At 37.7% G+C, this 15,138-nt stretch overlaps 1 protein-coding gene across 3 annotated transcripts in view; it reads left to right on the top strand.

Moving 5' to 3' along the window:
• The window catches only part of CARS (cysteinyl-tRNA synthetase), a 34,243-nt gene that overhangs the window by 381 nt on the left and 18,724 nt on the right, over window positions 1-15,138 (top strand). For 2 of the 3 annotated variants that reach the window (XM_027901414.1, XM_027901413.1), the window contains exons 2-10: window positions 5,172-5,417; window positions 8,182-8,273; window positions 9,083-9,171; window positions 9,503-9,599; window positions 10,062-10,160; window positions 11,095-11,244; window positions 12,493-12,633; window positions 13,356-13,444; window positions 14,563-14,684. In XM_027901414.1, coding sequence (XP_027757215.1) covers window positions 5,172-5,417; window positions 8,182-8,273; window positions 9,083-9,171; window positions 9,503-9,599; window positions 10,062-10,160; window positions 11,095-11,244; window positions 12,493-12,633; window positions 13,356-13,444; window positions 14,563-14,684 — 1,125 coding nt within the window. The remainder of the gene's footprint in view (window positions 1-5,171; window positions 5,418-8,181; window positions 8,274-9,082; window positions 9,172-9,502; window positions 9,600-10,061; window positions 10,161-11,094; window positions 11,245-12,492; window positions 12,634-13,355; window positions 13,445-14,562; window positions 14,685-15,138) is intronic. The other variant, XM_027901415.1, reaches the window with a different exon arrangement.

Below are 15,138 nucleotides of genomic sequence, written 5' to 3'. Positions count from 1 at the left end.
CGCGCCCATCCCGTGGGTGCCCGTGGGATGCGGTTCGTGTTGTGCCTCGCCGCGAACGTAAAGGTTAATGCTGACACGCAGCGATTTGTGGAAAAAAAGGAAAAAAAAAATTGGGAGCTTCTCGGTACTGAAGGTTGGAAACAGCTGTTCTGCAGCTCGATGGGTTCCGAGAGAGATTCGGTGGCTGCCAGACCGCTCGGGCTGTGCGCCTATCACCCCCTCCTCTGCTCTCTTTCACCTGTCCCTGTGGCTCCCTTGCTGTCTTTCCAAATCATCGCTGTGCTCCCTTGAACTTGTGTCCGAACTTCTTGAGTTTTCTGGATGCTTTCTTTGGTCATCTTTTAATGACGGGTTGTACTGCTCGCTTCCATATGGAAGGAGGGCTAGGGTAGTCCTGTAATTTTTGGCACTACTGTACCAAATGGAAACTTGGAATACCAGTCATGCAGGTATGAAATACCATTATGGTATGTAAAGGGTTGGAAATTTCTGTCATTCCAGTTAAGGAACTGTAAATTCAAAGATTTTGCTCCTTTACTACTGAAAGTTGCTTTGCTCTCTGTTCATCACAAGTAACATTCCCACTAAGTAAAGTCAAGTAAGTTTCCAAGGGATTGGCTTTTTCAGAAGTGTTTTCAGTATCTTAGGAGAAAAAACCAGAACACCAAAGGCTCAGTTCAGGTGCTCTTTTAAGGAACTTTTTAATTAAGTTCATAATTAGGCAAATAGCTTTTTCTTCTTTTTTTTTTTTTTTTTTAATTGAAATTGGAATTGTTACATTTAGTTTCAGTTCAGGAAAAGTGGAAGTGAAACTGACAGGGCTCAAGTGACGAGGAATGACAAGCTCTTCCTCGATGTGGGATACTCCAGTCTTAAAAATCTCTGCTCAGCTGAAAGCCTCTTGAATCTCATGTGTGAGTCTTGATAAGTGCTTTGTCTCTCTGTTTATCTGTGTGTATGCTGTGCCTGGCATAGACAGGGTCACTGCACTGGTTTGGTGGTTCTGAAATGTTTATGGAAAAGGATAATTCATCTTGGCTGAGCAGATGGTTGGAATTCCTTTCGAAGGTACTAGAGTGGCCAGCTAGAATGATAAATGGCCAGATTGGAGCCATATTAATAATGAAACTTGTTACATTTGTCTCTTCTGTGTTGTTGTAAATTTGTTGGAAGAGAAGTTACCTAAACTACCTAGTTTATTGCCTGCCTTCTGGCTTTTCAGTATTTACTTCATTGTCAATACCTTCAAGGAACAGAAATTTTTATTTTCAACTTCATAAAAGTGAAAATTTGCCATGAAATTTCATATTGTATGGTCTGTATGTCTTGATTAAACTTCAGAAGGTATTTTACGTGTAAATAAAATGTAGAAGCAGTTCTATGCCTCTGAGTCTGTGTGTTGCTGTGGTCTTGCAGACAAATTCTCAGTGTCCTTTAGTAATCTCCAAAGCACTGTAGCATGGCAAGAAGCACATGTGACAATTATATCACCCAAAGTGATTGTACACCAGCAGCTATTTTATGAGAGTTGTATAATTAATGTCTACAGTGGAATTTTTTGGAAACAACTTCTTAATGTTTCGTTGTTAACATTAATTCTTATGATTTTTCAAAGTTATTTTGCTACTTGTCCAATACTTGTTCTCTGTGCTTATTTCCTGAACGGAGTAGCTGTTGACATGATTTGATATCTTTGGATCATTCCATTCACATGAGTTAAAACTCAGTGTTATGCAATGACTCTGTAACACTCCCATGTTTCTGCTGTCAAGAAAACACTTCTAAATGCAGGGGAGCAATAACAACTGTAGTTTTTCTGTTATTGGGAGTGGAAAAAAATTGTGGTCAGAGAGAAGGGTGATTTCTTAGCCTGTTTTCCTAAAGCAACAGGGAAAACAGATCAGATGTTCATATACCCATCAGCATGGGTATATGTTCATATACCCATGCAATTTAACAGTGGGCTACCTCTTGCACACACTTGGCTAACAGATTGAGGGAAGATGGGTTGGAGCTGTACAGGAGGATGGGGATACTGGAGTATATGGGAAGAGGGGATGCAGCACTGAGGAGGTATCAGGAACTGCATCAATGGGAGTGTGTGATGAGTTAAAGGCAGTGCAAGACATTGAAGGAGGAACTGAGGGTACAGAATGGAAATCATGGAAAAACAAGATTTTGTAGATTTATTATTCTTGTTTTAGTAGTGATATCAATTGAATCAGAATAGGCTTTTATGTAAAAGTAGTCTTTACTGATTTCTTTTGCTTGAAAAGAAATGGTCCACTGCTATATTGCCATCCAAAAAACAGTTACCACAGTCATTCTTTCTTCCCTGGAGAGCACCCTGTGCTTCAGGAGAAGAGCTTTTTTTTTTTGTGAGTTCAGTCCAGTTTGGAGCTACTCACAAGAATGCCAGAAGTGAGAATGATTTTGTCCTGCAGGTACTGAAATAGGATGCTCAGAGGTACTTCAGAACTGCACTGATGGTAGAATCATAGAAGGGCCTGGGTTGGAAAGGACCTTAAAGATCATATAGTTCTATTCCCCTGCTGTGGGTAATGACACCTTTCACTAAAGTAGGTTGTTCAGAGCTCTATCCAATCTGACCTTGAACACTTCCAGGAATGGGACATCGCTCAGCACTCTCTCAAACATAGCAACTCTTCCTGTATCTGCAACTGACTGCAGCATATTTGTGGTAACTTCAAGTTGTCATGTTCTGAAAAGTAGCTGTGCATCTAGAAAATAAAGTTTGGAGCTCAGCACAGCCTGTGAAACCCATGTGGGACACTCAGATTGGTACAGTGAGCCTGCTGGGAGCTCGAGACTGCTGTGGCTTAGCTTCTACTGTGCCCTGAGGAATCCTCTCAACAGCTGCTCAGGTCTGTTCTTGCTGTGCTGCACGTGCTGTGGTGCCCAGTCATGGCTGTGAGTTTGGGCTGAATTTGAGTTGGGAATCATTTTCAGGATAAAGACGTCCTCCTGTTAGGTCCCCTGGGCTATGTGGGTATTTGATATATTACACTTTCTAGTCTGCTGCCACTCTTGCAGCCGGACGCAGGCCAAACTTCATAATTTCAAGTATTAATGTGTGTTCCGAGATTGCTTAAAACAATTTTGGTTTATGAGAGCTGAGCTGGTACTGACACTCACAGGCAGTACTTGCCATCTCTCCTCACCAAAATCGGTTTGTGTGAGTTCCATCATATTTGTTGGATTTGTGTGTAAGTTTGTGCAACTTCCCTTTTAGATTGGTTTGCAGATGTGGTTGGAAAGCGCTTACATTGTTTCATATTCACTGACTTACATCGCATTAGCAGCCTGGTGTGTGAATAACGGTCATAATAACCCTAATAATATTTCGCACATTGAGTGTTGTTTTCCTTGCAGTAGATCTTTCAAGATCTTTTCTTTGAGATATAGTTTCATTTCTACACAGATCATTCTTGTAATACTTTTTTTTTTTTTTTTTTTTTTTTTTTTTTTTTTTTTTTTTTTTTTTTTTTTTTTTTTTTGGCATTCTCCCTCATAAGATTCATGTATACAAAATTCACATTCAAGGAAGACTTAGGTTTCCAGAGTTAACCAACACAACTATTTCAAAGTATTCCATGTGTATAAACACATGAAGTTCTGTGATGATAAACATCAGTTAATACTTAGGAGCCTGAAAAGTTTATAGTAAAATTAACTATATGAGCTGAAACTGAATCCCATTCAGCTGGGTAAGACAAGCCCATAAGGTCTAGGTATGAACCATTATTTCCTTGTTATTCCTTATTTATACTGCACACTTACATGGGTAGGCCTTCAGAGAGATTCGGACTTTACATGAGTTAGTCTTTGCTTTTGTATGTGAATCTTTTGTGAACTTCTATTTTTTCGATTATTTTTTAAAAATCATTGATCTTTTTTATTAGTTCTTATGTTATAGTATATCTTATTTATACCCACAAGAGTCAAACAAAAGCATGCTTGGTATCTAGCTGCCATTTCCATGTCATCCTGACTTGCTCTTGGATAGTTTAATAATTGATTTCCATATAGAAAACAAGCTACTCATAAAACCTTAACTGATGATATTTGGAAAAACTTTTCAACTGTGCAGTTCCTCACGTCCTCTTATAGCCTCCTCTTCTCCAGCTCCTTCCATTCTTGCCTTTCCAAGAGCATGGGTCTGTCAGTGCCTCCAGTGCTTTAGGAACTACTTGTGCAGATGTTCATTTCAGTGTGAGAAGCAACACTTCTGGGCACGGTCCTTGTTGTGGTTTGGGAGCAGGGACAGGTGCTCTCACACTGCCTCTCATTTTACTGCCCTATGACCTTGAGTTAAATTACCCTCTTGGCTCACTCCCTCAGCAGGATATTGGCTTAATGTTTGTACAGTGCTTTGAACATGAACAGGTCTACAAACATTGAATCATTGTAGGAAAATATGAACACTGGGTTTACCTAAAGGCAATGCTAGCCCTAATGCCATAACCTCCACAGTGCTTTGTCCCCACTGCCTTGCACAGGGCTTGCTCTTGCTGTCATGGAATTACAAAATTGTGAGAGAGGAGCGGAATCCAATGTCCTTTCTGTTTGTTTGTGTAGATCTCACTCATTTTAAATACAATTCATATGCTGAGGAGAGAAGGTGGTATAGGAGAAGTATGGGAATATACAACAACAGCTAAAGTTTTGGGTTTCTAGAGCAAATAGGAGTAACCAAGCATTGTGCAGGGAGCCTGCGTGTGGACAACAGTCCTGCAAAGATTCAAGGATATGCTCACATTCAGTAGACATATTCACAGCCTAACCTCAGTGTATAAAATTAATTTTATATTTAAATATTTGCTGGATGAGTGTTTTGGCAGCGTGGAAAAGAGGGGCTGATTTGGTTCCCTGTGTGTGAAGAGTTGTCTCCAATTTCAGTAGATTATATTTCTTCGTGGAAAGGACTTTGTGCTTTTGCCCTTACTTTGCCCTTATCTGTAATGATGTCTTCAAAGAACTTACGACAGCGTGAACAAAATCCTGTTAATAGGAAATACATACTTTTCTCAAATTTCTTGTCAGTTGCCAGAGCTGACTTGCAGGGGGAGATGTACACTGTAAGGATATATTTTGGTCATGGGATCTCCTTCTTTTAATGCTGACCAAATGTCCTGTGCCTCTCTTTACAGCTTCCAGCTACAGTTTTATTCTGAGCATTAGTGAAGAGGAAGCCAGGGTGAAGGCTTTGAACGAGTACCTGAGCACTCGTAGTTATATCCAGGGGTTCACATTTTCACATGCAGATGTGGAGGTGTTCAGAAAGTTTTCGGGGCCACCTGTGGACCAGTATATCCATGTTGTCCGGTGGTACAGACACATAGAAGCAATCTATGATGGCAGCAGTGAAAAAAATGAGCCTTGTAAACTTCAAACAAGTGAGTAATTCAAAACCGGTGGGCAGGTTATAGACTAGCTGACATTGTATTGGTTTTTACTGTTGAGAATTCCTAGAAGTTCCCTTTCATACTCTCTTGCACGCCTTAAAATTTACAGTAGCAACTTGTATTCAAAGTCATAACAATCTTCTTGCATACAGTTACTGCATAATTGATAGAGACTGACCTATTTGAATGTTAAAGCTGTTTTCAATTTTTTTTTTTTTTTTTTGTTTGTTTTAAAGTTCCTCAGTGTACAACATTTGATTATGGATGTTTTCTTTAAAAAGCTAGCTAACTTCTGGGTTGTAAAATAATGTGTGGGCTTGTTCCTTAAAATATCAGGATTTGCCCAGTCCACTTTTTTCCTTGCAAGGGTAACTAAATAATAGTTGTATAATATATAAATTCACAATAAAATAAACTGAATACTTCCTCTTACAATTGTTAGTAACACTGAATTTCAAAAAGGATGTCTGGGGTTCTTTTTTAACCCTGGTAATTTAGGCATTGCTGATGATTTGAGGAAATACTAACTGGTTAATCTAGGTCATTGTGTAAGCATGGGTGCAGGCATTTTTGGGAGCTGCATCACTATCCTGAGTCGTTTCCCAATGAGCTAGTCTAATTTAATTGCTTTATAGTGATATCCTTGCTCAGGCAGTCATGAAATAATAATAATAACAACACAGAGCTGTTGTATAGTGCTTGCAATACCTGCAAATGAATGCATAATGTCTGTCATTTTTGCTGATGGTTGTTGACTAATATTACTTCAATGCCATCTTCTCACAACCTCTCATCATGTGTGTTCTCAATTCCTAGAAGACCAGCAGTTAAAGTCAGACTGCTGTGAGTAGATTTTGTGTGTGTGTGTGTGCCTGCAAGTGTTTGTGCTGGTTATTGATTTCCCTTCAGCAGAGAAGGGACCTCAGCTGCACCTCTGGCTCTGATAGCAGGTTTATGCCACTAACTACAATTTGTAGACTTTCATGGATCAGGGTAGAGCAGTATGAGAAAAGGTTTCCCTTTTCCTGTCCATGAAATCTTTAATTTCAGAATGTCTCTCTTTCAGAAGGGTTATGTCTTTTTATCTTCATGATTTGTGCACATGTATCAGGAGTCCTGGAATGGTGTTCTGCAGTGTTCACTATGGAAATAGCATATGAATCTGCCATACTTACTAAACCTTGAATACTTTATTAGTGGGGTTTTTCTGGGTGTTACCAGAGAGCCCCAGGGTGGATCAGAGCAAATGAGCTTCAGTTCGAGCAGGGGAAAGGCTGCAGCTGGCAGAGGTGTATTTGAACAGACTAACCAGGATACTTTGCCCTGGGTGTCTCTGTAGTGCATATAACGTGACACCTAACTCACAAGCTGAGAACTTTAGGCTGCAGTATCTGGGTTTTTTCTCGTGTTTGTGTGGTTGTAAGTAAAGAAGGCTTTACAGATTTATCTTTTATTACACTAACCCACAAAGGCTTTTTTTTCCCCGAGGGAAGCGTTGGCCACAATTAAGCATGCCAGCGTAATCTTTGTAAATCAAAGAGTAAACAAATCCATCCCTTGGTATATGATCTGTGTTATGGATACACTGCTCCTGAGGTATTCTGTTCAGGAGTACCTCGTGCAACGAATGTTTAGAATCAACACATATTTCCATGGATTCATAACATGGAGATTTTTAAAAGAGATTAATTTTTTTATGCCGTGAATGTTTACATTACTTGAAAGTTTTCAGCCAAAATATGCATATGAAGATATTGGGAGAAACAGATTTAATGAAGAGCACCCTGAGACACAGGATCAGAAAGGCAATTTTGTTGTCAAAACAAATAGTTTGTATAGCATTTTAATTGCAGTTAAAATGCATACCATGAGAATTCCTAAAGACAGTGCTGTGTATATTAAGCTGGCAAACTTGCTTTATTTTTGAATTTTCTGGTTTGCTTTCATTCCTAGTTGATGCAATAATTAGTTTAACATCATTGCAGCTGTAAACAGCCCTGTGCATAGCAAACTGCAACTTTGAAAAAAACCCCATGAGTTTAACAACTATCTTGCTTCTTACAAATTTAAGAAACAACAAAAGCAAGAATATTGTCCCTAATATTACCCTGGGTTCTATCAACTCTCTTTAATGGCAAAATGTAGCCTCTTGCTGAACTGGAGCATATTTGTGGCAAATGAGTTTGTTCAAAAATGCCTTATGTACATAGCAGCAGTGTATGACAAAAAGCCTTTCCATGTCCCCTCCCTCTCACCCCAAATACACATACTCTGTCAGTATTGGCTCTAGAGACCGTCTCTGGTCTCTGGAGATTTTTTTTTTTTGCAAAGTCTGTATGAGATCTGTGATACACCATCACAGTAAAATCAGTGGCGTTGCAGAAAGCCCAGGACTGCCATAACACTTCATTAATAATTCATTAAGTTGCAAAACTCTTGGTAAGCCTTTAACTGAATTGCATGCTCTTGCTTTTATACCCTCTTCCTTGCTGTTGCTGGGATCAAAAACTATGAGGAATTGCAACTTAGAGAGTAGAAAATAAAACAGATCGAAATAATTTAATTTTGGTGGCTTTGTAGGAGGCTCTAACAGAAGTTAGTTGGATCACTTGGATCGCTGCTGTTTTTTCTATTTATATGTGGAATTTTTTTCTTTTGAAATAACTGAATGATGTGATAAGGAGAAAATGTTATATTGCAAATGTCTTTGTGGAAAATGTGTTTTCAGTTTTCTTTAAACTCTTTTTTCTCCTAGGTAAAGGCAAACGTGTGCAACCCCCCTGGTCTGCCCCTGAAGGGACAAAACATTCTAGGCTCTGCCTCTACAACAGCCTGACTCGCAGTAAGGTGTGTAAGTGAAAGAAAAGTGGAGATTTCCATAGAAACACAACTGGAGCAGTCATCAAACATTTGTTTCTGAAGTGTTTGCCCTCTTGATAGCCAGGTCTCTGGGTAGTATTTTGCAGAATGTTAACAAGCACGTGCCTGAAATGCTGTGTCAGTCAAGTGTCTTTGCTGGGCAGGTGTTAAAATGCACACACCAAGTGTACACACACTGCAAATGTGTGTCTGTGTGTGTATTTTGCATAATATGTAGTTCCCAATTGCAAGTTGTCATGCAAAACAGCCTGGCATTCGGTTGTAATACACATAAGTGTCGGCAGTGTGAGCAGAATAAAATCACAGTTTCTTTCATTGGATGTTGTCTGTGTAAAAAAAAGTCCTGCCAGTTATATAGTTGTAATATAAACTGGTAAAACTTCTTTTGGTTTTGTTTGAAAGTCCTTTGGGAAAGAGGAGACATTAAGAATATTAATGTTACACAGGATGTAGTATCCAAGTCCCTGCGAACTGATTATACTGTGTAACCTTTTTCAATGCAAAAGAGAAGCTTTACAATTGCAGCTTAAATAATGCCCTGCCTCGTCCAGATCTTTGTAACCTGATATCTTGATTCATAAGAGTGCAGATGACATAACCAGCCACACCCTGTTATCTCCCTTACAAGATAAAGCTGGTGGTGATCTCTACTTATGGTAAAAATTTGTTGGAATTATAATCCGCGTTTTTGTGTTCTCATCTCCAAGTGTATTATTACTGGCCTGAGAGCGTGTCTTCAATTTCTTCTGATCACTTTGTCTTCTCTCTCAATTAAGGAAATATTTCAGCCTCAGAATGGAAAAAAGGTCTTGTGGTATTGCTGTGGTCCAACAGTTTATGATGCTTCTCACATGGGACACGCCAGGTACCACAGTTCCTTATTTTGATATAGGTAATAACGGTGCCTATTGGAAACAAAAGATTAACAGAAAAGAATTCTTTATTTAGATGAGTGTATTACAAGAAAACAGGTTTTTTTAAACCTGATGCTTGAGATTTGAGATTAAAAGCATGTTATAAAATTATGTCATTGTGTGATTAAAAGCTTACTAGTAGATGAGAGTGAATTAAAAGGCATTTTAATAAGGCATTTTACTGCTGTAGAGTGATTGACTGAGATTAAAGTGGTTTGTGCATGGAATAGAATACACTGGAGGTGTTCATTAAAAACATCCCTGTATCTTTCATGTTTTTAGGTCATACATCTCATTTGATATCCTGAGAAGAATCTTGAGGGATTATTTTAAATATGACGTTTTCTATTGTATGAATATTACAGATATTGATGATAAGGTATTGTTTTTTGTTAAATTGAAATCTAAAATACTCTACTTTGAGCATGGAAGTCAGAGAGTCACGTGTAATTGCCACTTGATAAGCCAAGATAAACTTTACCCTTATTAATTTAGACATGCATTTTGTACAAAAAGGCATTGATTTTCTCAGTTTTGTAGCTTTCCTATGGTAGCAAACCCTATTCTCTCATATATACATGACTATTGTCATAAATAATGAGGACTAAGTGTTTTAGAAAGATAATTTATTTTATTTCCCTATTGAGATAATTAATTGACTCTGTTGAGGTAGCTGATTAACTATGTATGGTGTGTTTAATCTGTATTACTGCATGTGAATCTTGGAACTTGTTAAATTTAGAGGGATTCTGAAAGGCCTTTGGTATGTAATAGATTTTATTTGCACTTTATATCACTATGTGTCACTTCACAAAAACATTTTCATATTTCTGCTTTGTAGATTATCAAGAGAGCAAGACAAAATTACCTTTTTGAACAGTATAGAGAGAACAAATCAACACCAGATCAGCTACTTGAAGATGTTAGAATTGCCTCAGAGGTGGGCATGGTATTTAATCTCTGCTACTTAATCTCTAAGGTTCTCAATAATATAGCAAAGCATCTAAAATTGCCTCACACTTTGCTACCTCTTTCTGCTTGTTTCAGTTATTGTATTGACCTGGTACCACACAAATTAGAAATGTTATTTGAACTGCACATCACTTTGATTTTTCCATTGTTTTAGAATGGATGAATTCTTTAAAAGGCGTGCCAAATTTTTATGTTCCTAGTATTTATTTGTGAGTGCATGTGTTGCTCAAAAAGCATTTGGATGTTTGTGTGTTAGAATTCAAACTTTATTCCTTTAAAAGAATTTTTAAATGGTGGTGTGTCCATAATATTTTAAAGCTTGGGAGGTTTCCCTTTTGTACCACTGATGACCTTGGAAAGAGCAAAATGGCTCCAAAGCTTTAGGGATTTAATAAATTGTGTATTCTGGACTGAAGGTGAGGAAAGGTGATTCTCTGGTAATTTTTAGAACTACAGATCACAAAGAGATTGTCATTCTAATTAATTTAATACAGGCCTGGGAATAGAAGGTGTGGAAATTTTGCCCAACTATCTTTGCCTGACCTATGCATTGCATTTAATCTCTCTCTGTTTCACATTAAAGCTTATTCTTTGCAGATTTGTGATAATCAGCTGTGTAATTAAGGTGATCAGCTGCATAGAAAATGAAGACAACAGTAATGATGATGATGTAGTGATTTATAAAGTCTTTCTGAAAAACTTAATTCAGCTGCAAACTAAAGTCTTTTGACTACACCTTTATTTCTGACAAAGATGTTTCAGTGGTTGATGTAAAAGCTTTTTCTGTGGCATAATGTATTATTTATGACTAGCAGGTACTATGTGGCTAAGGTATTGTGTATGGAACACAGTGCTACTACGCTGAAAGTGGCTTTCTAAATTGTTTTTTTTTTTAATTGTAGCTCTTTTCAGTTAAATTAAATGAGACAACGGACCCAGATAAAAAGCAAATGTTGGAAAGAATTCAAAGTGCAGTGAAGGCTGCTTTTGACCCTCTGCAAGAAGCTGTGCAAGCAAAACTCCCTGCAGAAGAGATCAACAGATGTCACGAGGTAAGTTTGAGCTCTATTTTATATTTTATATTTGGCTTATAATTCTTAGGAGGCTTAAAAATAATATTTAGCTTGTAGTAATTCCTTGAAACATTATGGAACTCTTTATTCATACAGAGGAATTGTGGGGTTGTGAACTTTTCAGTACTTTGCATCCAGTATAGGAAATTTGATTCTTTAATTCAACTATAGAGGTTTTGGATGCTGGTTTTATCAGTTAGGTTTGTTGGTTTGGTTTTTTTTCTCCGCACACTGTCATAATTATTCAGTTATTTTTTTACCTTTCCAATGAGGTCTTTTCTCTTTCATGTACTTAGACCTTCTCTTTGACTATTTTGTCTCGATGAATCAGTTTCAGTTCAGGTTACTGAACCTGCATTTCTGACATTCCAGTACTGGTGGCAGTTTTGTACAAAAATGTTTCTGTCTCTGATCAGAGAAGAAAAGACATCCCACAAAGTTATGCTCAGGATTATTTTTGTTAAAGGCAATTACATTTAGTGACAGTAATCATGTTGACTTTACTGCACTTTGGTTCCATCCCAGTAACCAAGTCAGTCAGTACAACTCGAGTCTTTTAGTAAGTGGTTTCCATTTTGATCTTTTCTTCCTTTCAGATTATTTGTGATAATTACTGTGGGAAATATAGAGTATGTTCTCCCATCTTGAGAAGAATCTCACTCTAAATTATGGGGTTTTTTAAAAGGCCCAGCTATTTTAATACCAAATGCCTTTATGAAAGCATATACTGACCTAACAGAATTTTTAAAACTCCTGAAATCTAAGCAATCACATCTTCTGCACTATATCCTAGTGTAAAAAATCTAATCTTTTGATATAAGATTAAAATGTATCTTGGCTGATGTTCAAATTAGTCTTTCAGACATTTCTTAGCAATGTGCGCAGTAGAGCTTCTTTTAGATTATCTAATAGTGGGTGAACAGATGATAACTAACTGCAGGTCCCAGCTGGTGTTTACAGCATAAATTCCAGATGCCAATTAACGGATTAATATGAAAACAGATCTCCATTATCAGTTTATCTTCCTTTCTCTGATTGTTTCATCTATGATTTATGGAGGGCAATATGATAAAAATGTGGTAGAAACATGGATTACTCTGTATTCATAACTAAATGCCTCATTCCAAGAGTCTTGTTCCTTAAGGAAAGCTCTCTGTTCAGAATAAGATCTTTCTGCAGAATTTAAACAGGACAAGTCTTTGATCACTTGCACTTATTGTTTTATAGAAACTGTTGGAAGAAGCCAAAGATTTGCTGTCTGACTGGTTGGACACAAAATTTGGCAGTCAGGTGACTGACAATTCCATATTCTCAAAGCTCCCCAAATTCTGGGAAGGGGAATTTCATAAAGATATGGAAGCGCTCAACGTAAGTGAAGGAACTGTTTTCTGTCCTAAAATTGTATGTGCCATGCCTTGTAATACCTAGAGTACAATTTAGCTCCTTAATAGCTTTCAAGAATTTTCTTTGAGTAGGCAGCTGTTAGCTTAGCACCTGTTCTGTTCCCAGCAATCTCAAACCTGTTGTGCGTGTTATCAGAGTCACTTAGTTGGTGATCAGGTTTGATGTGCACTCCGTGCCTTCCCCTTGGTGTCACATGGGTTAATAATCATAAACTGTTCCAGAAGTTTGAGATGGAACCTCTCAGCTGCGCAGGAGACCCCTGCCAACCCCAGCATTTAGACTGACTACTTGAAAGTCTTCAGCCGCTAAGAAATGGTGTGATGATAACAATCAAGAAGACATTTGTCTGTTAGAGATGAAGTGGTGTGTCACGTGCAGTGGTTCAGATCAGTGAGGGTTCACTTATTTACCTCCAAATCAGAGGGACTCTCTGCCTGTTCTGCCAGAAGAGCTGGCATCTCCTGCAGTAGTTTGTTGTTAATGTCGCCCTAAAGGCTGAGATGAAAATGGCCACAGCACATTGTTCCAGAGCAGAAAGCTTGAAATAGGAGTGTTAGATTTTATTAGCACTTGCTTTTGAGCAGATTTTTAACCAATATATAATATATATATATTTAGTGCATATTGACATATGTATAAATATATATAAATATATATCTATATATAATTCTACTTTTTATCTATAGGTTTTACCTCCAGATGTTTTAACACGGGTTAGCGAATATGTGCCAGAAATTGTGGATTTTGTGAAGAAGATTGTGGATAATGGCTATGGGTAAGTTTGCTACAGGGTGCTTTTGTTGTGCCCTTATACTGCATCAGAGCCAGAATGATTGGTTTGAGCACTTAACTGTGAGCCCTGTTTTCATGAGCAATAGTAATCTCTTCCAGAAGCAGTTTTTCATCAAATAAAGGCATTTCAATTTCTTTTGCAGAAGACCTGTTATTTCTCACCTGGTGAAAATATATTTATACTTTTTATGTTGTCCTACAAAGAGAGGTTAGATTATTAAATTTATAGGGTGAAATCCTTGTTCGTTAGAATAAATAGTCAGAGTCCCATTCACTTGAACTGTGTTTGATTTCTGGCCTTCAGCAAGGGGTTTAAAAAATTGGCACCTGAGTTAATAGCTAGAATCAGTTGTAAATAACATAAATTTTTAGAGATGGTAATTGAGAACTGTTTTTCTGCCATGTCTATTGTCTATATTTGGAAATCAAGCTAATACTCTAGAAGTCCCTAGATATCCTGAGAGATTTCCATCTGAAATGTTGGCATTCTATTTCTGTTAATAGCCTGATTTTTTTCACATGGGTATGTTTGGATTGTGAATAACAGAAGGTTGTGGTTCTGAGTGCCATGATTTTTCTTCTATGTTCTTCCTTCAAATATACATTAAAAAAAAAAAAAGGGCAGGGGGACTGTTCAAAATCCTTTGCACTGAAGTACCGCCAGTCATGGTTGTCCTGAAACTTACCTTTGTGCCAGGGCTGTTATTATGGCTGCAGTGAGACAAAATGATCAAAGCAAAGGAGTACAAAATGGACTGTGAAACAAATGTGATTCATATTACATCATTGCAAAATATTTAAAGGCCTAGAGGTATTGTGGATATCTCTTGTGACTGTTACCTGATGTCTCACCTCTTAAAAGCTTAACAAAAGATGTCAGTTGTTTTCCCTGTCATCAGTTTCATTATGACTTTCAATGATTTGTCCAAAGCTTTTATAGTAAGACCTTAAAACTTAGACTCACCTAAGTCATCTTTACAATACTGAGCAATACCATACTGTGAGTGGTTTCACTAGAGAAGTTACGATAGTGATTTTGGGGATAAAAATCAGATAACTTGTGGTAGAAAGTTAGCTAAATAATGATCTTTAACTTTCCAGGTATGTGTCCAATGGATCTGTATACTTTGATACTATGAAGTTTGATGCCAGTGAAAAACACTCATATGCTAAGTTGGTTCCTGAAGCTGTAGGGGATCAAAAAGCTCTTCAAGAGGGTGAAGGTAAAAAGGGGAAATAACATTTGCTTAAGTAGCTGAAGAAACTGATGATGTGTTGATCTCTTCAATTGATTTCAGTGATATATGAATTAGTTATTTTCAGAGTTCAATTATTTACCTGCTGCTCTTCCTTTCCCAATAGGTCTTTGCCAAAGTTTTGTAGCTTGAGCCAGTACGTTCCTGCCAGTTTTTAATTAGAAAATGCCAAGAAATGTTACTTATTCTAGGATGTATTTGGGGTGGTTTTCTGTTTGTTTGTTTGTTTGTTTGTGGGGTTTTTTCTTTGGTTAGAATTGTGAATAGCTCAGTCATTTGGCCATAGCCCAGTTGTTTGGCCATTCATCTGGTTCAGTGTGGGAACAAAGACTTGAAGCTGGGTCTTCCACACTCCAGGCAAAAGCTCTCCACACCAGGCTGTGGTTATTTGATGACAAATATGTGGGTTCCTTTTTCATAC

Source organism: Empidonax traillii, unplaced genomic scaffold (genome assembly GCF_003031625.1).
Source record: "Empidonax traillii isolate 1590-97213 ecotype Southwest subspecies unplaced genomic scaffold, ASM303162v1 scaffold783:size459103, whole genome shotgun sequence".
Classification (NCBI taxonomy): Eukaryota; Metazoa; Chordata; class Aves; order Passeriformes; family Tyrannidae; genus Empidonax; species Empidonax traillii.
The sequence above is the reverse complement of the archived record's forward strand: the minus strand, read 5'-3'. Positions and strand labels throughout refer to the sequence as shown.